Below are 24,112 nucleotides of genomic sequence, written 5' to 3' on the forward strand. Positions count from 1 at the left end.
ACCACATTTTTTTAAATTAATCTTTATTTATTTATTGGATAGACACAGCCAGAAATTGAGAGGGAAGGGGAGATAGAGGGAGAGAGACAGACAGACATCTGCAGCACTACTTCACCATTTATGAAGCTTTTCCCTTGCAGGTGGGGACCTGGGGCTCAAACCTGGGTCCTAGCACACAGTAACATGTGTGCTCAACCAGGTGTGCTTCCACCTGGCCGCCAAAGGCTCTTTATTCTATCTGAGGATACACCACCGCTATATTAAGTTGTCATTTCCTTAAGTTCCTTTATGGCTGAGTTTCTCAAACTTTAATAACCTTAACTGTTTTCAGTTTTGTACAGTATTCCATAAATGGGATTTGCCTGATATTTTTCTCATGATTAGATTGGGGTTATGGGTGGCTTTTGCAGAGGCTACAGAGATAAAATGCCATTTTTGAGAGGTGGAGAGAGCTTTCAGGTCCTGGTGCACTATGGTGGAGGAGGACCTAGGTGAGAGGTTACAGTGTTTTGTAGAAAACAGAAATTTTACACATGTACCAACAACTGTATTTCCTTTTTATTGTAAACCATCAATTACTCATAGTAAAAAAATAAATAAATAAAAAGGCCATTCTGACCATCTTCTATCAAGGATAGATACATTCTAGCAACATGGCTTGTCATCAGTGCTGTTAATCCTGATCACCAGACATAGTGTATTTCAGGATTCCCTCACTAAAGGCTACTGTTTCCCTCTTTCCAAATTATACACCTAGGGAAGAAATTGTTACATCTACCCCACCCTGAAGGAAAAGGACATATCTATGTGATTATTTGAAGTTGGTAAATAGGAAATTTATCAATTATTTCCAGTTCATGTACTTTTTTAATCACTTACATCAGTATGAAATCATGAATATGTATTTTATAGTCTGGGCTATAATCCATTACTACTTTTTTGTTGCTGTTTTTTTACTCACTGTGAACTCCTTCATGAACTCTTCTGTCCCTCTGACTTATTCCCAACTGTTTATAACTGCTGTCTCTGTGCATGTATTCCTTTTATGATAAAACATGCTCTGAACTCATCTTGTATATCCCTACCCAGCACTAGAATCAGTCATTTCTCTTATTGAAACCAAGATCTAATAACTAGGTGTACTCCTATTCTAGTTATTTTTAGCCACATAACTTCTAACAATAATGTGCTAGTCTCACTGTAATGATAAACTAGGTGTACTCTTATTCTAGTTATTTTTAGCCACATAACTTCTAACAATAATGTGCTAATCTCACTGTAATGATATGAATTGGGAACTTAAGCAGAAGAGTTTATTTGGAGACAAGCAGTCCTGGAAAACACTTTTTTTCCCTTCAAATAATAGGTAAATTTATACAGAAAAAAAATGCAAGTATTTTTCATCATAAATGAAGAGATGCAAACCATTAGACTTGTTGTATTGTAAACCACTACAACACAGTTACAACAGAACTGCAGAAGGATCCTTAGAATAACAGAGTCATTTGTCGGGGGTCATCAGGGAGAATACTGATAGTATCTTCAGCTTTGCCACATAACAGACACAGCATGGTGTACTCCTAGGACAAGATAAAGTGCATAATTATCTTGAGGAACAAGGAGAAACATGCTTTGTAACTTAACTGTAGTAAAGCTGTTCTCCTGTTCTCCACAAATTCTTTCCATACATTAAATCAGTTTCTTCAACACCTAATCAACAATGTCTTAGGTTTTTCCCTAAGAACCTTTTGTTTCTATGAACTGAGTTTATGTTGAAACTCTATTTAGCATGTATACAAGCATGGCATCTTGGAAATGCATAGCTATTTCTTGTTCTTAAAAAACACACTTAGGGGGTCGGGCGGTGGTGCAGTGGGTTAAAGGCACGTGGCGCAAAGCGCAGGGACCCGCGTAAGAATCCCGGTTCGAGCCCCCGGCTCCCCACCTGCAGGGGAGTCGCTTCACGGGCGGTGAAGCAGGTCTGCAGGTGTCTATCTTTCTCTCCCCCTCTCTCTTTTTATCTACTGTGTTATCCCTCAAATTTAGATAGCTAGTTGTCTAAAATTTGATCTATTTAAGGAATTTTATGTTCATTGGACTTAACAAAAGTCCAGATTGGTGACAGGAGGGATGTTGTTTTGGGCAAAGTCTTTTTATTTATTTAATTATTTATTCCCTTTTGTTGCCCTTGTTGTTTTATTGTAGTCACCACTGATGTCATTGTTGTTGGATAGGACAGAGAGAAATGGAGAGAGGAGGGGAAGACAGAGAGGGGGAGAGAAAGATAGACACCTGCAGACCTGCTTCACCGCTTGTGATGCGACTCCCCTGCAGGTGGGGAGCTGGGGGCTTGAACCGGGATCCTTACACCGGTCCTTGCGCTTTGCGCCACGTGTGCTTAACCTGCTGTGCTACAGCCCGACTCCCTGGGCAAAGTTTTATTTATTTACTTATTTATGACAGACTCCACTGAGGTTTTGTGCTTTAAATGATGCCATGGCTTCTGTTGGCCTTTTTCTTTTTCTTTCCCTTTCCTTTCTCAAGAGAAGAGATGAGAAACAGAGAGAGGAGGATAGATACTACACCACAGCTCAGGAAGCTTCCATTTTTCATGATGCTGCACCCCATAATGATCCTGGGCCCATACTCCCATATAGATAAATAGGAAAGCTTTCAAGGGAGGGTTATGGGATACAGAACTGTGATGGTGGGGATTGTGTGGAACTGTACCCCTCTTATCCTATGGTCTTGTTAATATTTTTTATTTTATAAATAAATTTTAAAAAAGATATAGTCTCACAGGACAGGGGAAGATAGCATAATGGTTATGCTAAGAAACTCTCATGCCTGAGGCTCCAAAACCCCAGGTTCAATCTTCTGTGCCACCATAAGACAGAGCTGAGCAGTGCTCTGGTTAAAAAAAAAGGAAAGAAACAAAGAAACAAACTCTCATGCCTTACGCTCCAAGCACCCAGGTTTAATTCCTGCACCACTATAAACCAGAGCTGGGAAGTGCTCTGGTTAAAAAAAAAAAGTCTTACAGATATAAACAATGACTACAGTAAAAGGACTCAGAAGCAGGCAACTATCCATTTCCTACTAGTGAGTTCAGCAGGAAACCTCTTAAGACCACACTATTTTAAAGTCTACACACATAGTAGATATACTTAGCAGTATAGAGATAAGTGGGAGTTAGAGTTCAGCAATCAAATAGAAGTTTCATGAATGAAAAATAAAATTCCATTAAAAATTTTTTTTATATTTATTTTCCTTTTTGTTGCCCTTTCTTTTTATGGTTGTTGTAGTTATTATTGTTGTTGTTATTGATGTCATCATTGTTAGGTAGGACAGAGAGAAGTGGAGAGAGGAGGGGAGAGAGACAGACACCTGCAGACCTGCTTCACCACCTGTGAAGCGACTCCTCTGCAGGTGGGGAGCCGAGGGCTCGAACTGGGATCCTTAAGCTGGTCCTTGCGCTTTGTGCCATGTGTGTTTAACCCGTTGCACTACTGCCCAACTCCCAAAAATTCTATTTTTTTTTTCAAGGTTATTTACTGGTCTCTTATACTTCTGCTTTTACCCACCAGACATTACTAGTAGAATTTCAGCATCTCACTGGAAATTAAGATGGAAAAAAGCAATAATGAGAAAATGCATGAAACTAGAGACATATGTGAGTTTCAACCAATCTTTCCACTGGCAACTTTGCTATCAAGTGCCTCAGTTCTCTGCAGTGTGCTAGGTAAAGACATGACAAGGCAAAGTAATGTTTAACATTACCTTGCAAAATTTAGCATCTAGCTTGTGAGAAAGGAAAAACCTACACATGATATACTCTGGTATGATTATTAAATCAGTCAAGTGTTTACATCTGCAATCTGTGATTTATAGGCAGTCTGGAATCTAAATTTCATTGTAGGTCAGTTGTTAGGAATTCAGAACTGGTTTCTCACAGAAGAAATGCTGTGCATGGAATTCAGGCTCCCAGGGAAATCTACAGGGCAGGGGTCTCTCTTAAATTTACATTGTCTAAGTTCTATAGAATCTGACCATATATGGCAAGTCTGGAGGAAAATATGTCAAGCATTCTAAGCTGGGATGCCAGGAATATATATGTCTGTCTCCCTGTGCTTCCAGGAATGAAATTAGGATACTTTTTTATCAAATCCAGCCAAATAGGGAAAAATAATCCCCTCTCCCCCACACTAATCATTTACAGAGACCCTCAAAAGCTTTTGGAAGCAAAGATGAATGGGCACAGTCACCTTTAGGTAAAAAGATTCTGTTTTATCCTGAGGGATTCTCAGTTTTTTTCTTCTCTTACGATCTGACCATGACCCTAACTTTCCCTCTATTCTGTTTCACAGAGAAACAGAAAATAATCTCGTAACTCCCCTCTTGCTTCCTGCAACAGGCATATAGTCCTTCTTGTGCTGGTCCTTGCACTTTGCACCACCTGCGCTTAACCCACTACACTACTGCCCGACTCCTAGGCATATAGTCCTTCTGAGGGCTTTTTTTTTGTGAGGGTAACATGAAAAAATAAAAGACACCGAGATTATTTATATTTCCCACTTAAAACATGCACTTCTGTCTCTACTTTTCCCTCCTGGCCACAGAAATCCTACCTTGTCCAATAATATCAGGCTTACTTAAAAATAGAATTCTTGTCTCTTAGAGATACATACTGAAATGTTCACATAGATAGTGAGATGTTTGGGATTTCTTCAAACTAATCTTGTATGGAGAAATGGGAATGGTGAGGTCCAAATAAAAAAAACCCTTGAGAGACTGGGTGGTTTGTCGCTCTTAGAGCACACATGTCACATGTTACTATGCTTGAGGACCTGGATTCAACCCACAGTCCCTACCTGCGTTTCATGCTTGAGAGTCCAGTGCTTTATCCACTGCACTACCTCCTGGACCACAGTTATTATTATAAGAATATTTCTATAAGACTTTTTCCTCATTATTGTAATGCCTGAATGAGAAGAATTAAAAAAAAACAACTCTTGATTGTTAAAAGTACTTCAGCATTTATCTTTTAAATACTTTATTTTTATTTTTTTTAAATTATGATCTTTATTTATTTATTGGATAGAGACAGCCAGACATCTAGAGGGAAGGGGTGATAGAGAGGGAGCGAGACAGAGAGACCCCTGCAACACTGCTTCACCACTCGCAAAGCTTTGCCCCTACAGCCAAAGAGGGGGGCTCGAACCTGGGTCCTTATGCACTGTAACCTGTGCATTCAACCAGGTGTGTCACCACCTGGCCCCAAATACTTTTATTTTTTATGGAAGAAATAAGTGATAGAAATAAACGTAATATAACAAATGTAATACTGGTACATGAACTGACAGGGACTGACTTGGAATATCATGCTTGAGAGTCCAACATTTTATACAGTGTGTCACCTCCTGGACTGCCATGTCACTTAAATAAGTAACTGAATCTGAAGATTTGAAAAGCAGAGGCAGAGAGGGAAAAACAAAGGTTCCATTGTCTTTGTGGTTTTCAGACTGTACTTCTCCCAGCTTTTCTCTGTACAACTCTTCTTCCTGAACAATAAAACTGAATCACCAGCAACCTCAACCTAGAACAATCTTCCATGGAATTATTTTTTTAAGTACTAATCATTGTCCTTATTTTTTTAAAGTTAACTTTATTTATTGGCTACAGACAGCCAGAAATCGAGAAGGAAGGGGGAGATAGAGTAGGAGAGAGACAGAGGGACACTTGCAGCCCTGCTTCACCACTTGCAAAGCTTTCCCCCTGCAGGTGGGAACCGGGGGCTTGAACCTGGGTCCCTGTGCATTGTAACATGTGTGTTCAACCAGTGTGCCACCGCCCGGACCTGGTTGTGGAATTTTTTTTTTAATATTTATTTATTTATTCCCTTTAGTTGCCCTTGTTTTATTGTTGTAGTTATTATTGTTGTCGTTGGATAGGACAGAGAGAAATGGAGAGAGGAGGGTAAGACAGAGACGGGGAGAGAAAGATAGACACCTGCAGACCTGCTTCACGGCTTGTGAAACGACTCCCCTGCAGGTGGGGAGCCGGGGCCTCAAACCGGGATACTTAAACTGGTCCTTATGCTTTGCACCACCTGCGCTTAACCCGCTGCACTACAGCCCGACTCCCCTGGCTGTGGAATTCTTCATATGCTTTCATAACCAAATAAAGTCTAATCCTTATAATAAATCCTTATTCTCTATCCTAATAGTGATTCAACTTCTCTCTTTCAACATGCCATTTTATTTAACAAATGATATTATGTAACTATGTAATTGGGTAGAGAAAAAGCAAACACAAAACTATATAAGAAGTCATATAGCATATTATTCTTTATAAACAGAAATGACAAGACCAATATCATTTGTGAGGAACCCAATTTGATTTTAGTTTTTATAAAGACAGAAATTTAGAAGGAAAGGGGGTGGGAGGGACGGACAGGGAGTGAAAGTCACTTATAGCACGTTCCTTCCATAAAGGAGCTTGAACTTGGGTCATTATGTATGGTAACGTGTGTGTTTTACTGGGTGCACCTCTGCCTTGCCATGCTCTGCCTTCCTCCCACCCCCATTTTGATTTCTGACTCGTGTGAAGAAGGCTTTAAACAGATTCACCCATATCTAACGTGTCTGCTCTCAACATACACAGGTAGAAGGGAAGGATGGTTTTGTCAAATATTTGCTAAGATTTTATTTATGAAGATTAAATCTAGATTTTCAAGGGTACTCATTTTATCCCTTCCCCCTTAAAAATATACTAATTTTATACATTTACCTGAAATTCATCCATGACACTGAATGTATACTCATGCCTGGCTATTACATGATGACAATTCTTACAGAGATCTGCAGAAACAAAGAGACTTCATTAAGTCTTGGAATATGAATTAAGACAGAAAATTTTCTATTCTCAGCATAGCACTGCTTTAAAAGGATCTCAATTCTGTCACACTTAATACAGCAGGAAGCCCATTATAATTATCTACCTTGATAAAAAAAAATCCAGCATTTCCCACAAAGCAATACTACAAAGTCAAGGATCCAATCTTAAGAGACATAAAGTGCAGGTATTAGTTCTCATTGTAAGTTCTCTAAGGTCATCAGTTAATAGATATGTCAAATATGCTTTTTAAACTAGCTAGATGGATCTAACTATAAAAAAAACCTCTTATTCTTTTATTCTCAGGAGTGGTTGAAATTATGCTACTATAATCAATCATATAAAAAGAAGCTAGGTATTGAAGTGAATTGAGTGGTGGCAAGACTAAAAAAAACAGTATAATAACTTACCTATTTAGGGCTTGTGATTTACTGAACTAGGATTAACTGCCAGATATTATTTTAAATATTTTTAATATATTTATTTACTTAATCTTCTCAAAAACCCAATGAGGTAGACTATTGTTACCCCCTTTTATATATATATATATTTATTTATTTTCCCCTTTTGTTGCCCTTGTTTTATTGTTGTAGTTATTATTATTGTTGTTGTTATTGATGTCGTCATTGTTAGATAGGACAGAAAGAAATGGAGAGAGGAGGGAAGATAGAGAGGGGGAGAGAAAGACAGACACCTACAGACCTGCTTCACCGCCTGTGAAGCAACTCCCCTACAGGTGGGGAGCCGGGGGCTTGAGCTGGGATCCTTAAGCTGGTCCTTGCGCTTTGTGTCACCTGCGCTTAACCTGCTGCACTACCGCCCGACTCTGTTACCCCCTTTTTATCGATAAGGAAACAAAGGTACATTCTAGTTATGTAACTAGAAGACTACCAAGTTAGGAAATGATAGAACAGGGCCTCAAACATTAAGGCTCTAGAGCCCTTGCTTTTAAAAAAAAATTATTATTGATTTAGCAATGATCGGAGGCTGGGTGGTGGCACACCCGGTTGAGTGGACATATTACATGTGCAAGGACCTGGGTTCAAGCTTCTGGTTCCCACCTGCAGGGGGAAAGCTTTGCAAGTGGTGAAGCAGGGCTGCAGGTGTCTCTCTGTCTCTCTCCCTCTATATCACCCTCTTGATTTCTGGCTGTCTCTATCCAATAAATAAAGATAATTAAAAAATAATAATGATCAGCAGGACTGCAGGATAAGAAGGGTGCAATTCCCACCACCAGAACTCCATTCCCTCCCCTGATAGCTTTCCTATTTTTTTTTTTGTCTCCAGGGTTCAGTGCCTGCACCATGAATCCACTGCTCCTGGAGGCCATTTCCCCCCTTTTGTTGCCCTTGTTGTTGTAGCCTTGTTGTGGTTATTATTGTTGATGTCATTCATTGTTGGATAGGACAGAGAGAAATGGAGAGGAGGGGAAGACAGAGGGGAAGAGAAAGGCAGCTTGCAGACCTGCTTCACTGCCTGTGAAGTGACTCCCCTGCAGGTGGGGAGCCGGGTGCTCAAACCGGGATCCTTACACCCGGTCCTTGCACTTTGGGCCACGTGCGCTTAAGTGCTGCGCTACTGCGGGACCCCCAGCTTTCCTATTCTTTAACTCACTGACAGTATGAACCCAGGATCAATATGGGGTGCAGAAGGTGGAAGGTCTGGCTTCTGTAACTGCTTCTCTGATGCACATGGGCATTGGCAGGCCAATTCATACTCCCAGCCTGTTTCTATCTTCCCCTAGTAGGGTAGGGCTCTGGGACAAACTGGTGAGATTGGCTGCCCAGGGAGTTCAAGATGGAATTGTAATAGCATCTGCAACTTGCTGATCCCTTGTTTTTTAATGACTATTCCCTACTACTTAGGTGAAAAAGAGTTCAAAGGGTAATAAGCTAAAAGAAAGAAAAAAAAAATCTTCTAATTTTGATCAGTTTTTATAGTATGACTCTATTCATTATTATTATTTTTATCATTATCTTTATTTACTGGATAGAGATAGCCAGAAATTGAGAGGGTACGGGGAGACAGAGAGACACCTGCAGCTCTGTGTCACCACTCGTGAAGTTTGCCCCCTGCAGGTGGGGACTGGAGGGCTCAAATCCAGGTCCTTGGGGACATTGTAACATGTATACTAAACCAGGTGCGCCACCGCCAGGTCTTTGTATGACTATTCTAAAGACTTAGTATCTTTCAAATTCCTCCTTCAAAATACTATTGCACTTGTATTTCTCATATATTCAGAATACATCAGAGAAGCAGGATGAGAAGTGTTCTTTATGTCTTTGTCATTCTATGACCGTGTTATTCACTTTATTTATTTACTTATTCATAGAAATGGTTAGAGTCAATCTTATAACTGATTCATTTTTATTATAGTTTATTTGATTCTCTTCTACTTTTTTTTTTTTTTTAACCAGAACACTGCTGAGCTCTGGTTTATGATGGTGCAGGGGATTGAACCTGGGACTTTGGAGCCTCAGGCAGTACACTCTTTGCATAACCATTATGTTATCTACCTCTGCAATTCTCCACTACTGAAGAAATGACGTAGCAGACTTGGGCTAGGGAGATATAGCACAATAGTAATCTTGCCCAGCACCACAATAAATCAAAGTTGAGCAGTATTCTGGCCTCTATTGCTTTAAATGTCTTGCTCATTAAAATAAAATACTAAAGAAATAAAATAAAATTAAAAAGTAGCATATTTACAACAGCAAAATAAAGAATCAACAGACTTAACAGTGAGATAAGGACAGAAGAAAAACCACAAAAGCAGAAATCAGGACCCCAAATACCATAATAACTCAGGGTCGTCAGTAGGGAAGCAAACAGCCCTAAACACAGCTGTTGGAGGATATCACTATATGACATTACAGCAGAAAGTGAAGATTTATGTGACGCTAAGGTCAAAGGAAAAAAAAGTCTCTGCATCCTGTTTTAGATGGTATAAAGAATAACGAGGGAGTCAGGAGGTAGCAAAGCAGGTTAAGCGCATATGGTGCAAAGCGCAAGGACCAGAGTAAGGATCCCAGTTTGAGCCCCTGGCTCCCCACCTGCAGAGGAGTCGCTTCACAGGTGGTGAAGCAGGTCTGCAGGTGTCTATCCTTCTTTCCCCCTCTGTCTTCCTCTCCTCTCTCCATTTCTGTCTGTCCTATCCAACAACGACGACATCAATAATTACAACAATAAAACAACAAGGGCAACAAAAGGGAATAAATACTATTAAAAAATTAAAAAAATAATAATAACTACAACAATAAAACAACAAGAAATAAATATTAAAGAACAGCAAGAAAAAAAAACTAGTACCTAGAGGGCTTGGTGGTAGTGCACTGGGTTAAGCACTCACATTACAGTGCTCAAGGACCCGGGTTCAATCCCCTGGTCCCCACCTGCAGGGAGAAAGCTTCATAAGTGGTAAAGGAGGTCTTCAGGTGTCCATCTGTCTCTCTCCCTATCTCCCTTTCCTCTCTCAATTTCTCTCTGTCTCTATCCAATAATAAATAATATAATAAAAAAAAACAAAGAAAATGAGTACCTAAATCATTAGCTTCCATTATCAGCATTTATTTAGATTATCTGATGATGCCAGATGAATGAGATCTTACATGTATTTTCCTCTTAAAAATTTAACATGTTAGGGAGTCGGGCGGTAGCGCAGAGGGTTAAGCACACCTGGCGCAAATTGCAAGGGCCAGCTTAAGGATCCCGTTCGTTCGAGCCCCAGCCTCTCCACCTGCCGGGGAGTCGCTTCACAGGCGGTGAACAGGTCTGCAGGTGTCTATCTTTCTCTCCCCCTCTCTGTCGTTCCCTCCTCTCTCCATTTCTCTCTGTCCTATCCAACAACAACGACAATAATAACTACAACAATAAAACAACAAGGGCAACAAAAGGGGAGAAAGAAATATTTTTTAAAAAATTTAACATGTTGCAGTATTAAAGTATGATATGAAAAAAAGACCTTATAGTACATGTACAATACAACAATTTCCAAAATGACATGAGCAGACTCACAAGAGCAAAAAAAAATATCTACTTACGGTCATAGGTAACTATTTCTTCTCCATCTTCCTCTCTCAAAGATTTGTTTGTGATCAGCATAAAATCTCGTTTACTGCATATTGCACAGCCTGTAAAGTTCAGCAAGAAAGATCCACTTTCCAGGCAGATGGTACCCTAAAATATCAAAAATATGAATTTAATTTTCTTTTTTTTTTTTTGAAGGCTTACTATTTAAAGCATCTAAGAGGTAGTGATAAAGCCACAGCACTACTCTAGTACCTGAAGCATTAGGAAGCAAACTAAGAATCTCAGGCAAGTACTATACTCTATTTGCTGAGCTGTTTTCTTGGCTGTGGAACTTAATTTTCTTATGTTTCAAAATCTTTGAAGGGCTGGGGAGACTTAGTAACATCAACAGTGCAACAACTTGGGGCACCTGAGATCCCAGGTTCAATCCTCAGCACTACCATAAGCCAGAGGTGAGCAGTACTCTGGCTAAAGAAAAAAAAAAAAAAGGGCGGGGGTAACTAGCATAATGGTTCTGCAAAGAGACTCTTATGCTTGAGGCTCCAAAGTTCCAGGTTCAATCCCCTGCACCACAATAAGCCAGAGCTGAGCAGTGCTCTGGTGTTTCTCTCTGTGTCTTTCTCCCTCTGCATCTCTCTCAAAAATAAAATAAAATACTTTTTAAAAAAGTGATTTAGGGAGTTGGGCAGTAGCACAGCAGGTGAAGTGCAGGTGGTGCAAAGCTCAAGGCATAAGGATCCTGGTTCCAACCCCTGGCTCCCCAACTGCAGGGGGGTTGCTTCACAAGTGGTGAAGCAGGTCTCCAGGTGTCTTTCTCTCCCCCTCTCTGTCTTCCCCTCCTCTCTCCATTTCTCTCTGTCCTATCCAACAACAGCAATAACTACAACAATAAAACAACAAGGGAAACAAAAGGGAATAAATATTTTAAAAAGTGATTTAACATTATTAAAAAAAAAGAAGGAAAATCTTGGTGTAAATGATTAACTTAAAATATCTAATGGTAAAAAAATGTCCAGAATTTACTTTCTGAAGAATATAACAAATGAGGGTGAGGGAGACAGTATAATGGTTATGCAAACAGACTCTCATGCCTGAGGCTCCAAAGTCCCAGGTTCAATCCCCCATACCACCATAAGCCAGAGCTGAGCAGTGCTCTGGTGTTTCTGTCTCTCTGTCTCTCTCTCTGTCTGCATCTCTCTCAAAAGTAAAATAAATAAAATTTTAAAAAAGAATATAACAAATGAATTTTGAGACTACTAGGTTTTCTTCAGAAGGATTATTTATAGTAAATAAAATTAAAGCAGTGTTTAGAGCTTAAGTCTCTGTGGACTGTATCTGTGTTTAAGAGAGAGGACTAATGCAAATGGATATTTAGAAACAACTTAATGAAGCTTTAATTTATAAAATCTGAAAAGGAAAAACTAGAAAGTCCAATAACCAACAGTATTAAATGAATCATATTGTAAAACTAGAGTTAAAATCCAATCAAAGTGGAAACACTGAGCAATGGTAAAAATGATCTTACCAGGATGCTCGGTTGACTAATGAAATAGCATTTTTTAAAAATTATCTTTATTTACTTATTGGATAGACAGCCAGAAATTGAGAGGGAAGTGGGAGATAGGGAGAGAAACAGAGAGACACCTGCAGCCCTGCTTCGCCAATCACAAAGCTCCCCCTGCAGGTAGGGTCAGGGGGCTTGAATCCAGGTCCTTGCACATTGTCACATGTGTGCTCAACCAGGTGTGCCACCACCCGGCCCCATGAAATAGCATTATATTGAGCCTTACAAATACTACAAAATAAAGAAAAATGTCAGCTTTACAAATGTCAGTCTTTCAGGAAATGTGTGATTCCGGCAGAGAAGGCAAGTTCTGCAACTCTTTTCTCAAAGGAGAAAGGGTTTTGCTTCATCACTGTGAAACTATAAATAACTTATGCTCCTGACTTAAAGGGAGCTCTTTGCTGAAGGCTTACTGATAACTGTTTAGAACTAAGTCATTTTATTATGTAATCTAGCTCAACTTCATTCTCACCAACAAATTTAAGGATATTTTAAATAGTTAATATGAGTTAAAACCATCGAAATGAGCAGTCCTTTAATGCAGTTATGTGTCTGACATTGTGTAAAGCACAGTGGAGGACTAAAGAATGAGTTACAAAATGTTTCTACCTTTAAGGAGCTTATAAAGTACCAGGGAAATTAAGGTCCACTGTAAGTGATGCCCGAACAAAGTCTACCTGTATTTCTAGAACCACAATCACCCTCTCTCTTTAGAGTGGCTCCTCAGTACTATGCTTTAGGGAAGAAGTTAATACTAATAGGGGGGAAGGAAGGTACCTGGATAGCTAGCAGATAGTACATTCATTTAACTATAAAAAGGAGAAAAGCCTCTTGGTAAATAAAATTTCCATCTTATAAGAACAAGGTACTGATTTGAGATGATTCTTGGGGGAAAACGTGAGTAAGCCAAATACAGTTGAATAGTAAGAGTAATAGTAATCTGATTCATGTTTGAGTTTAAGTTACAAGCAAATAGGCCACAGCTCAGTCAGGCATTCAGTATTGTGTCTTTCTAGTCTATGGAAAAATAAAAACAAAAACGACTGCAAAACTGCAGAAAATGTTGTGAAGCCAAACATAACTAAGTAGTTATAACCTACTCATGCAGTAGACATTCTAATCCATTATTTTTCTCTGCCAATTTTTTTAAATGAGTTCTGACTGAGAAGACTGTATTGCTACCACCATCTTATCACCTTTTTCTTTGCTAAATTCGCATGAAGAGGCTTATGTTTTCATAGCAATACTCTGGTAATAACCAACCAAAACAAAAAACAAAAACAAAAAAGAAGGAGGAGGAGGAGGAGGAGGAGGAGGAGGAGGAGGAGGAGGAGGAGGAGGAGGAGGAGAGAAAGAAAGAAAGAAAGAAAAAACTGGGTTGGAACAAATGACCATAGAGTTTTCTTCCAGCGCTAGAAGGAAGACAACTGGAGCTTCATCAAAGTAAGTTTGAGAAGAAGGCCAGGAGGAGGGTGGGGGTGTGTGGACAGTTTGTCGTTCGTGGCAGGGTTCCCCTGGTCGTCGCCTGGATTCTAAGAGACGTGGGGTGACCCCCGGGCCGAAGCCAGGCGCTGCTACAGGACAGACAGTCACGGGCCGCCCTGCTGTCAAGCGTCTAAATGCAGCCACAGGGCGGGTCACTGAGTCCGCCCCTCTCCTCGGGGAAGGCCAGACGCAGGCATGAGAAGCCCTAGGAGGGGACCAGGGATCAAAGAAGCGGGAAGTCCTCAGCACCGCACTCGCTCACCCGGTTGGGATATTCCTTTTCCACACAGTCCCCACACATCGCGACGCCTGTCAACAGGGAAGATTCTTCAGCACTTCCGGGAAGGCAACAACATCGCGAGATCTAAGAGAAAGTCTCCGCATGCGCCTCAACTCTACGACCCTGGAATCTTGGGTTTCGGGTACTTTTCCGAAGGCTCCGCCCCCCTTAGCAACTGTTGTTAGGGCCTGCCCATCTCCCGGGTAACGTGGCGCCCAAGGGTTGAGGATTCGAAAACCTGGGAAGGAGAGCTCCCCCCGCTCCCCCGATGGCAGGGAAGGGAAGGAACTCTTGTAAGGCATAGAGGTTACCTGAGTGGAGGGTGACAGAGAGGCAGATCTCGCTCGGTTTATTCCATATATAAAGGTGAAAATTTAATAGTAAATACTTTTCGGTACCATTTCTTAAGGCATTGATGAAAACTCAGCAGGTGAGTGAACATAACCTAAGTATTTGGGGAGAGGCACTTAATAGCTCTGCAAAAAATCTAAAAAGAAGCTAAATTGTAAGGGCGGAGAGTAGATATCATAATGGTTATGCAAACAGACTCTCATGCCTGAGGCTCCAAAGAAGCTAAATTGTTAATAAATAACCACCTCTGGGACCTCTGGAAACCATAATAAAGCGATCCATGCCCCACCCCGGTGTGTCCTCCAAGTCAGACAAGCACTGTGTACATAGAAACTGTCCAGGTCTACTATTCCTACGTCATTTCCCAAACCTGTGGATTTCAAAAACGCGTAGTGATTAATGCCTGCCTCTTCCTTCCATTCTATATGAAAAGCGTATTATTATCCACAGTAATAAAACTAAACCACGCAAGTCTCCAAAATCTGTCTTTTAGCTTCTGAGTAACCTGTCTTTATTTCACCCAGCTACTCTAGTGGAGATAATTAATGGGACCATTGGCATCATCCTTTAACTGATTTACTACAGACTAGTAAGAGCAAGAAAAATCTGGGAGCATATGAGACTTTGGGATTCAGATTATTTATTTATTTATTTATTTATTCCCTTTTGTTGCCCTTGTTATTTTATTGTTGTAGTTATTATTGTTGTCATTGTTGTTGGATAGGACAGAGAGAAATGGAGAGGGGAGGGGGAAGACAGAGAGAGAGAGAGAAAGATAGACACCTGCAGACCTGTTTCACCGCTTGTGAAGCGACACCCCTGCAGGTGGGGAGCCAGAGCTTGAACCAGGATCCTTATGCGGTCCTTGTGCTTAGCGCCACCTGCGCTTAACCCGCTGCGCTACAGCCCGACTCCCGGGATTCAGATTTTTAAGAGATTAATAATCATTTCAAAGCAAGTCAATTTAATTGAGTTTGATAATATGGGAATTACATCTCCACTGAGTACTGAAATTGTAATCTTTAATATTTCAACTTCTGGTAAGAATCTGCAACAGTAATAAAAATCATAGGTATGCTAAGATATATATACTGCAGGAACTAATGGCATCAGAGATCATGCTATTGTTGGAATAATTTCATTTTCTGTTTATGTGACATTTTCAACCTTTCAAAGTGTCCTCATTTCAGTTTCTAATTTTGTCCTATTACAACCAATTGGTAAGAAAAGCATGCCCTCTGCTTTCAGATGAGGAAAACAAGAAAATAGTCTATGGTAACATAGACTAAGAAAATTTGTCTATGGTAACAAAACCTCTCTGTAGTCAGCTAAAAGTAGGAATCAGTCCATGCCTTCTACTAGTCTTCTTTGTAGTGAAATAGCCAGTACCCACAATGTGGCTATATATAAAAACAACAGTAGCAAATCTTCCTGCAATGCAGTCACGGCCAGGTTCAAACCTGAGTCTCTCTCTCATGGCAAAACAAAAAGTGGGCTATTTTGCCAACCCTATAAATCACTTTTTTTTTTCTGCCTCCAGGGTTCTCGCTGGGGCTCCATGCCTGCACTACTAATCCACTGCTCCTGGAGGCTATTTTCTCCATTTTTAAACCTTGTTGTTGTTGTTATTGTTGCCATTGCTGTTTCTGTTTTTGGGTAGGACAGAGAGAAATTGAGAGAGGAAGGTGAGACAGAGCGGGGGAGAGAAAGATACCTGCAGACCTGCTTCACCTTGTGAAGCGACCCCCTTGCAGGTGGAGGGGGGAGGCTTGAAACCGGACCCTTGGATCTTTAAGCCAGTCCTTATGCTTCGCGCCATATTTCTGGCCCCCATAAAGCACTTTTAATGAGGAAAATATGAGCTGAGATATGTTGTAAGTACGACGTGCACACTAGGTTTAGAAGGCATGACATGAAAAAAATGATGTGAAGTATTTCATCAAGAACGTTTATGTTGAGTGGTCTGGGCGGTGGCGCAGTGGTAAAGCTTCGGACTCTCAAGCATGAGGTCCTGAGTTTGATCCCCGGCAGCACATGTGCCAGAGTGATGTCTGGTTCTTTCTCTCTCCTCCTGTCTTTCTCATAAATAAATAAAATCTCAAAAAAAAAAAAAAGAATGTTTATGTTGATTGAATGTTGAATGCTTGAGCTAAAATAAAAGTATGTTTAAAAACGTAACCTTTAAAAAAAAATCTGACAACCAAAACACTTTAAATTGTACATGTTGCTTTCATTACATCTGTACTTGGGTAGGGCTGAGCTGATTCTCTTGGCACATTTTAAATAATTCTCCATAAAGACAAATACTTAGAATTAAAAAAAAATACTTATTATTTATTGGATAGAGACAGAGAAATTGAGAGGGAAGGGGAAGAGTGAGAGGAGAGAGAGAGAGAGAACTGCAGCACTGCTTCACTGTGAAGCTTTCCCACTGTAGGTGGGGACTGAGGTCTCAAAGACTTTTTTTTTAAGACTTGAGTTTCCTTTCTTCCTTTCTTCCTTTCTTCCTTCCTTCCTTCCTTCTTTCCTCCCTCCCTTCCTTCCTCCCTTCCTCCCTCCTTTTCTTTCTTTTAATATTTTTGTAAAAGGCAGTAGCCTTGAAATTCCCTTTTTATGCAGTTGTTTGTTAAGTGCTTTTAGTATGAGTTGCTTGTAGTATGAGGTGGAAAATTCCTTGCCCCTTCCCCCTTGAATAAACAGGACCTAATCAGTAAGGCCACCCATTGTTCGAAGGACCCTGCCTGGGGACAAGCCTTATCAGGACCTTTGAACAGACTTTGTGGTGTGCTGTCTACCGGATGGGTGGTCATAGCTGATGGCAGGAGGATGTGGCGACCCTGCCTGGTTGAATTCTATTGGTTGTGTGATCTTACTATATTTGAAACTAGCCCGCGCTTTGCTTTGTATGGACCCTGCTTTTTGCTAAGTTTGAAATGATTGGATCTTGTGTTTGCTATAGCCTGTTATTGGATGTAGGTTGATAAGGTGATGTGCTCCCCCTCCCTGAGTGTAGTCTGAATTCCTATAAATTGTATTGTTTGAGCCCTGTTCGGGGTCGAGCTTGGTAGACTAACACCAGTCACCATCTCGGCCCGGATTGCAATTCGTCAATAAACATCTTTGCTTCCTTACAGTGGATGGTGGTTTGATTTATGCTCGCTAACAATTTTAAAATATTATATTTTATTTTAATGACAGAAAGATACAGAGAGAAAGACATGGAGAGAAAGACCAGAGCACTGCTCTGGCTTCTGTGGTGCTGGGGACTGAACCTGGGACTTCAGAGCCCAGGCACGAGAGAGTCTTTTGCACAACCATTATGCTGTCTCCCAGCCGTTGAATACTTGAATTTTTTTTTTTTTCAAAGACACCATCTGTGGGAGAAAAATCATCTCTATTTTGTTTCGTATACACCATAGTTGAATTTTAATACAAAAAGGAAAAAATTAGAATCTGACAAATGTTTACAAACAAGATACCTTCAAATAGATTTTCCTCATTTTAGCCTGGTACAGAGTAAATGACAAACTGTATTATTATAGTCAAGGCAACAGAGTCTGGAGTCCAGGACCAATTAGCCCAACTTTTATGCAAGCTTAATTTTTATCTACCATGAACAATAAACTCATTGATTCCCAGTTGTGCGTGTGCTCATGTGTATATAGCAGCTCCTTTCATAGAAAGAAAAGACATCTACAGGTTGTCTTGTATTTTTATCTACAGGAATCATGATAAGATACAGAATGGATTACATGTAACTAGGGTTGGAGTTTGTAAGAAAAAATTAGCTGACAAATGAGGGCAGCAATAAAAAAGCGTCTTTTTTTTTTCCTGCAACAATAGAATACTTGAATTTTGCTAACCACTGTTAGCTTTTTTACCCATTTGCATAGGTATTTGTTTAATGTCTTCACTGTGAAAAAATTTTGTCTGAGCAACAGGAAGATGAAAATGCTGTCTTTCTCGGGGGCCAGGCAGTGGTGCAACTAGTTAAGTGCTCACATTATAGCGTGCAAGGACCCAGATTCAAGCCCCTGGTCCCCACCTGCAGGGGGAAATCTTCATGAGTGGTGAAGCAGGGCTGCAGGTGTCTCTGTCTCTCTCCTCTATCTCCCCTCCCCCCTCTTAATTTCTCTGTCTCTATCCAACAATAAATAAAAAAGTAAAAAAAGGGGGAGTTGGGCGGTAGCACAGTGGGTTAAGCTCAAGTGGCGCAAAGTGCCAAGGACCAGTGTAAGAATCCCGGTTCGAGCCCCCAGCTCCCCACCTGCAGGGGAGTCACTTCACAGGTGGTGAAGCAGGTCTGCAGGTGTCTACCTTTCTCTTCCCCTCTCTGTCTCCTCTCCTCTCTCCATTTCTCTCTCCTATCCATCAATGACGACAACAATAATAACTACAACAATAAAACAACAAGGGCAACAAAAGGGAATAAATTAGTTTATATACATATATATATACATATATATATATATATATATATATATTATCCTTATATAAGTTCCAGATATTTACAATAGAATCTGAGAAATCCATATAGAGTCTGAATCCATATAGAAATCTCAATAGAGTCTGAGATACCTACTGGCAGATTTCAGGATAGTGGCACAAAATCTTGGGGTTTGGGGAAGAGGGTTTTGAATCTTGAAAACAGAATTTTGGGACCAGGTGTTGGCTCACTTGGTTAAGCACTCACAGTACAGTGTATAAGGATCCAGGTTCAAGGATCCAGATCCCATCTGCAGGGGGAAAACTTCATGAGTGGTGAAGCAGGGCTGTAGGTCTCTCTTTCTCTGTCTCCCCTCCCCTCTCAATTTCTATCTCTATCCAATAATACATATATACAAAAAGAAAAACAGAATTTCAAAAAGCAAAGTTTTAGTATCAGTATTTCAGGGAGTTTGAATTTTATCCTGCAGATGATAGGGAGTTACTCAGTTTGAGCAGGAGCATCCGTGAGTACCCATTCATTGGGGAAACTGACGATCCTTCCTAGCCGACTGAATCCACATGGATCCCAGTCACTTTCAAAGCCAGCAACAAGCAGCTCCTGACAGCTTTCAAGCTGTTGGTCCTGCTACGCTGTTAACTGTCTACGGAAGAACGCTAGAAGAAGAAGAAGAAGAAGAAGAAGAAGAAGAAGAAGAAGAAGAAGAAGAAGAAGAAGAAGCAGGAGAGTGATATCGAAATTTGTAGTTTACTATAGTTATTTCAGCAGCTTTTTGTTGGAACTGATTCAAACTGGAAGAAATTATATGTGTGAAATTCATGCACTAACAGGAACCACAAGGGGGAGATATATAACTTTCAGCCTCAAAACTAATAGTGAGGGCTGAGGGCAGATAGCATAATGGTTATGCAACAGACTCTCATGCCTGAGGCTCCAAAGCCCCAGCTTCAATCCCTCGCACCACCATAAGCCAAAGCTGAACAGTGCTCTGGTAAACAAACAAACAAAAAACTATTAGTGAATATGCAGAAATAAAAAAATTGAATAAAAACTTATGCTGCAGGGCTGGGGAGATAGCATAATGGTTATGCAAACAACATTCAAGCCTGATACTCTGAGCTCTCAGTTTTAATCCCTAGCACCACCATCAAAAACAACAAAAAGGGTGGGGGGGGTGCAAAGGAGTCCATGCCTGAATTGTGTGATGCTAAATAATGTTAAGACTAATACTAATAGTGCTGTGAAATGAAAAGCAACTCCTTAAATAATGTAGTTTAGTTTTTTTTTCCCTCCCCTAGTTTTTTTTAAGTATACTTCAGTCAATGATCTCAAAGAGTAGGTTCTTTTACATCAGATTTTATGTTCTGAGACATGAAACACAATTGACATATTTACAAGCATCTTTTTTACTTTCTCAGAATAGTAGGGCAACTTGTTAAGCAAGAAAGTGAATGAAAAGATGCTCTCACACATGTGTACAAAATTTCCAGAGCTAGGGGCTAGGTGGTGGTGCACCTGGTTAAAACACTCACATTACAGTGTGCAAGGACCCAGGTTCAAGCCCCTGGTCTCCACCTGCAGGGGGAAAGCTTCATGAGTGGTGAAGCAAGGGCTGCAGGTGTCTCTCAGTCTCTCCCTCCCTCCCTACCTCCCCCTCCCTTCTCAATTTCTCTCAGTCTCTGTGCAATAATAAATAAATAAATAAATAAGAAAAAAAGTCCAGAGGTAATGGCTATCCATCCTGTGGTATTTATCATTCAAATCTAGCCACATTTGGGGAAGAGAGGCAGCAAACGAGACTGGTGGGAGGAAGTAGAGAGGATAAAAATGAAAGTGTGATTGTGGCAATATGAAAATCTGAGACTGACAGGTGGAAGGAAGAAAGAGCCATTACAAAGCAGATTAGCACCTGAGAGGATGAACAAGAAAAATAAGCAAAAATTTTACTCAAAAATCAATTCTTTCTCTACCCTCATCTTTTTTTTTTTTTTTTTTTTTTTGAGCCTGGGTCAAGCCAATTTTTCTTTCATTCAGATTAAAGAGACTCAAAAAGCAACAAAGGCAGGGGAAGAGATACCATATCACCAGAGCTTCCCCTAGTGCTGTAATATTCTCCCGTGTAGTACTGGGACTATAGGCTGGGCCACACACATTGCAAGGCATGCCTTAACCCACCCAGTAAGCTATCTCTCTAGTCACTGTTTTCTTTTGTCTTATTGGTAATTACATACAATACAGTTTTCAGGAACCACTTAAGGCTATTTTCAATAAAAAAAGTTCCCTGAAACAATACCCTGCCCACAATAGTCTCTTAAGAAACATGCAGTGTCAGTGTCAGTATATAGCAAACATACCCACGCACTGCTGTTCATGCATGAGAGTACTCCTGGTAAAAGGAATAGATTTAGGAGACTCTAAATGTTAAAAACAAAACAAAACTGTTCAATTACTTGTGTTAAGCAACATCCCTGAGGCAGGGTTAAAATTTTCTCTCATGAGGGCAGCTTTATTTTATTTTAATATTTATGTATTTATTTATTTATTCCCTTTTGTTGCCCTTGTTGTTTTATTGTTGTAGTGATTATTGTTGTTCTTGATGTCATCGTTGTTGGATAGGACAGAGAGAAATGGAGAGAGGAGGGGAAGGCAGAGAGGGGGAGAGAAAGATAGACACCTGCAGACCTGCTTCACCACCTGTGAAGCGACTCCCCTGCAGGTGGGGAGCCGGGGTCTCAAACCGGGATCCTTATGCAGGTCCTTGCACTTTGAGCCATCTGCGCTTAACTTACTGCACTACCGCCTAACTCCCATTTTTTTTAAAACACCCTCACCTAACACTTTTTCTGCTTCAGCCTTTAATGTTACTCAAAAGGCAGGAGCCATACATACACTTCTGAGCACACCTACCCAAGACTCTTCATCCTTTGCTTAAAGAGATAAAGCAATACTCAGGAGTCTTTTCTTTCTGGTATCACTGTCAGGTCTGCTGCACTGATGGAGGGAAGCTCATCTGCTTGGTGAAGATATGTGTCATTTTTTCCACTGTGTGAAATTGGAGTGGCTGTCTTTACCTGGTGTCACCTGCAGCAATTCTAAGTTAACAGCACAGATGAGCCTGGCTAAGGGTGGATAAAAGAGTCCCTAAGACTTCAGGGTTAGTCTTATCATCATCATTATTATTCTTTGTTTAGCTCAGTAGCCAATTTGGACTTTCTACCTTCTAGGATTCTCATATTATTCAAATGATAACTCTAGGTTTCCAGTTTACATGTCATTAAAAAATAATAAGGGACTAGCCACTGTTCCCCTTTGCTTTTGTTCCCATCTCCTCAGTTTTGTTTTCTCAAATAGATGGTCAGCTCCATATACAGTTTTCTTCACATGAGTCAAACTCTGTTGGAGTGGCCTTTGGGGAAGTAGCTTTTCCAATTTACATGAATGGGATCTAATAATCTAAACACAACTGGTTGTTTCACAGACTTTTATTGTCTCTTCAATGTGTACCCTTAGGGTATATTAAGATTCTGAGTAGGCTTTCATTTCATTTCATTTTTACCACAGAGCAGACTTTTGTTTACCACCTGAATCTACTCAGAGAGGTGAAAGAATTTGGAATTTTTGGAGAAGCCAAGGTAGTAAGGAAAGTGCAGTCAAGAGGCTCCTATTAGTCCAGGAATATGGTCAGAAGGGAGGGTTTACTTCAAGGATTCAAAATCCACAGAAATAAGGAAGCTTGGGTAATTTAGCAAATTATAGTTCTGATTTGGAATGGGAAAGGGGTATGTAGAAGTTTTCAGGAATATTCTGAGGGATTGAGAGGTAGCTCACCTGGTAGTGTGTATTGCCTCACCATGCTCAAGGTCCTGGTTGGAACCCTTCTTCTTCTAGCATTTGCCCTTCTTCCGTAGCCAGTCAACAGCGTCAGGTTGAGCCTGATGTAAAGTTTCGAGACCTCCTTAGAATCTGGAGAGGTGGCAGTCGTTGACTATGTGGGTCATAGTCTGTCTGGAGCCACAGGGGCAGTTCGGGTCGTCTCTGGCTCCCCAGCGATGGAACATAGCAGTGCACCGGCCATGGCCTGTTCAATAGCGATTGAGGAGGGCCCAATCATAACGTGCTAGGTCAAAGCCGGGTTGACGCTTGCAGGGGTCTGTGATGAGGTGTTTGTTCTTTACCTCAGTTGGAACCCTAACACCACATGGGAACATCATGGTACTGGGGGAAGCTGCATGGATAGTGGAGCTGTGCTATGGTACCTTTCTTTCCCTCCTTGCCTTTTCTTTTTATCTCTTTTGAACATTGAAAGAAAGAAAGAAGGAAAGGAAGGAAGGAAGGAAGAAAGGAATGTAGGAAGGAAAGAAGAAAGTGGAATGGGAAAGGAAAGGGAAAGGAAAGGGGAAGGATGAGGGAAAGGGGAAGGGGAAGGGGAAGGGGAAGGGGAAGGGGAAGGGAAAAGGAAAAGGAAAGGGGAAGAAAAATAGCCCCAGAGCAGTGGGATCATTCATACATGAGGCTCTGGTTACACACACACACAAACACATTTTTTTTTTGGGGGGGATAACTTAGTGACTTAAAACTAAAATGCTAGATTCTGGTCCTGATGGCACCTTAATAGCAGTAGGACCATATTGGCTGGTCTGTAAAACAATGACACGAATGAACACATACTAGAGGGAAAGAATTGTAACAGAGCCAAATGGCCAGAGAGCAAAAAAGCCAAGCTTGTCTAAGTAGCAGAATTTGAAAACTACCTAACAGCACCAAGAAATAGAGATGTCTGTGTAAGTCCTGCTTTGGGTTCATACCTAGTCACAGATTGCCAGCCATATTTCTGGTTCCTTGTAGTTCTTTCTCTTGACAAGGTCTTCTCTGAGAACTAGTAAGTTTTGCAGCTAGGTTAGAGTCCACCCTCCACTGCATAGGAAGAAACTTTGGTGGTGTCATTGTTTTTCCCTCTCTATCTCTGCCTGTTTTTTCTCTTTGTGTCTCTGAAAAGGTGAAGCCCTGCTAATAAGGGAGAGATAGATAGATAAATAGATATGCAGAGAGAATACTAATATGA

General features: G+C 40.6%; 1 protein-coding gene across 2 annotated transcripts; it reads right to left on the reverse strand.

The window, feature by feature from the left end:
* Nucleotides 1-1,296: 1,296 nt before the first annotated feature.
* On the reverse strand, nt 1,297-14,390 carry CHURC1 (churchill domain containing 1). Of its 2 annotated transcripts, none has more exons than XM_007531726.3 (4): nt 14,235-14,390; nt 10,935-11,070; nt 6,790-6,860; nt 1,297-1,580 (listed from the first exon to the last, which is right to left on the reverse strand). In XM_007531726.3, exons 1-4 carry the CDS (start codon nt 14,271-14,273, stop codon nt 1,488-1,490), a joined length of 339 nt encoding a protein of 112 aa, XP_007531788.1. In that variant the 5' UTR covers nt 14,274-14,390; the 3' UTR covers nt 1,297-1,487. The 2 variants fall into 2 exon arrangements, with proteins under 2 accessions (XP_007531788.1, XP_060030807.1); XM_060174824.1 differs by lacking the exon at nt 1,297-1,580 and adding an exon at nt 5,646-5,857.
* Nucleotides 14,391-24,112: the final 9,722 nt, after the last annotated feature.

This window comes from Erinaceus europaeus, chromosome 16, assembly GCF_950295315.1.
Source record: "Erinaceus europaeus chromosome 16, mEriEur2.1, whole genome shotgun sequence".
NCBI classification, from domain to species: Eukaryota; Metazoa; Chordata; class Mammalia; order Eulipotyphla; family Erinaceidae; genus Erinaceus; species Erinaceus europaeus.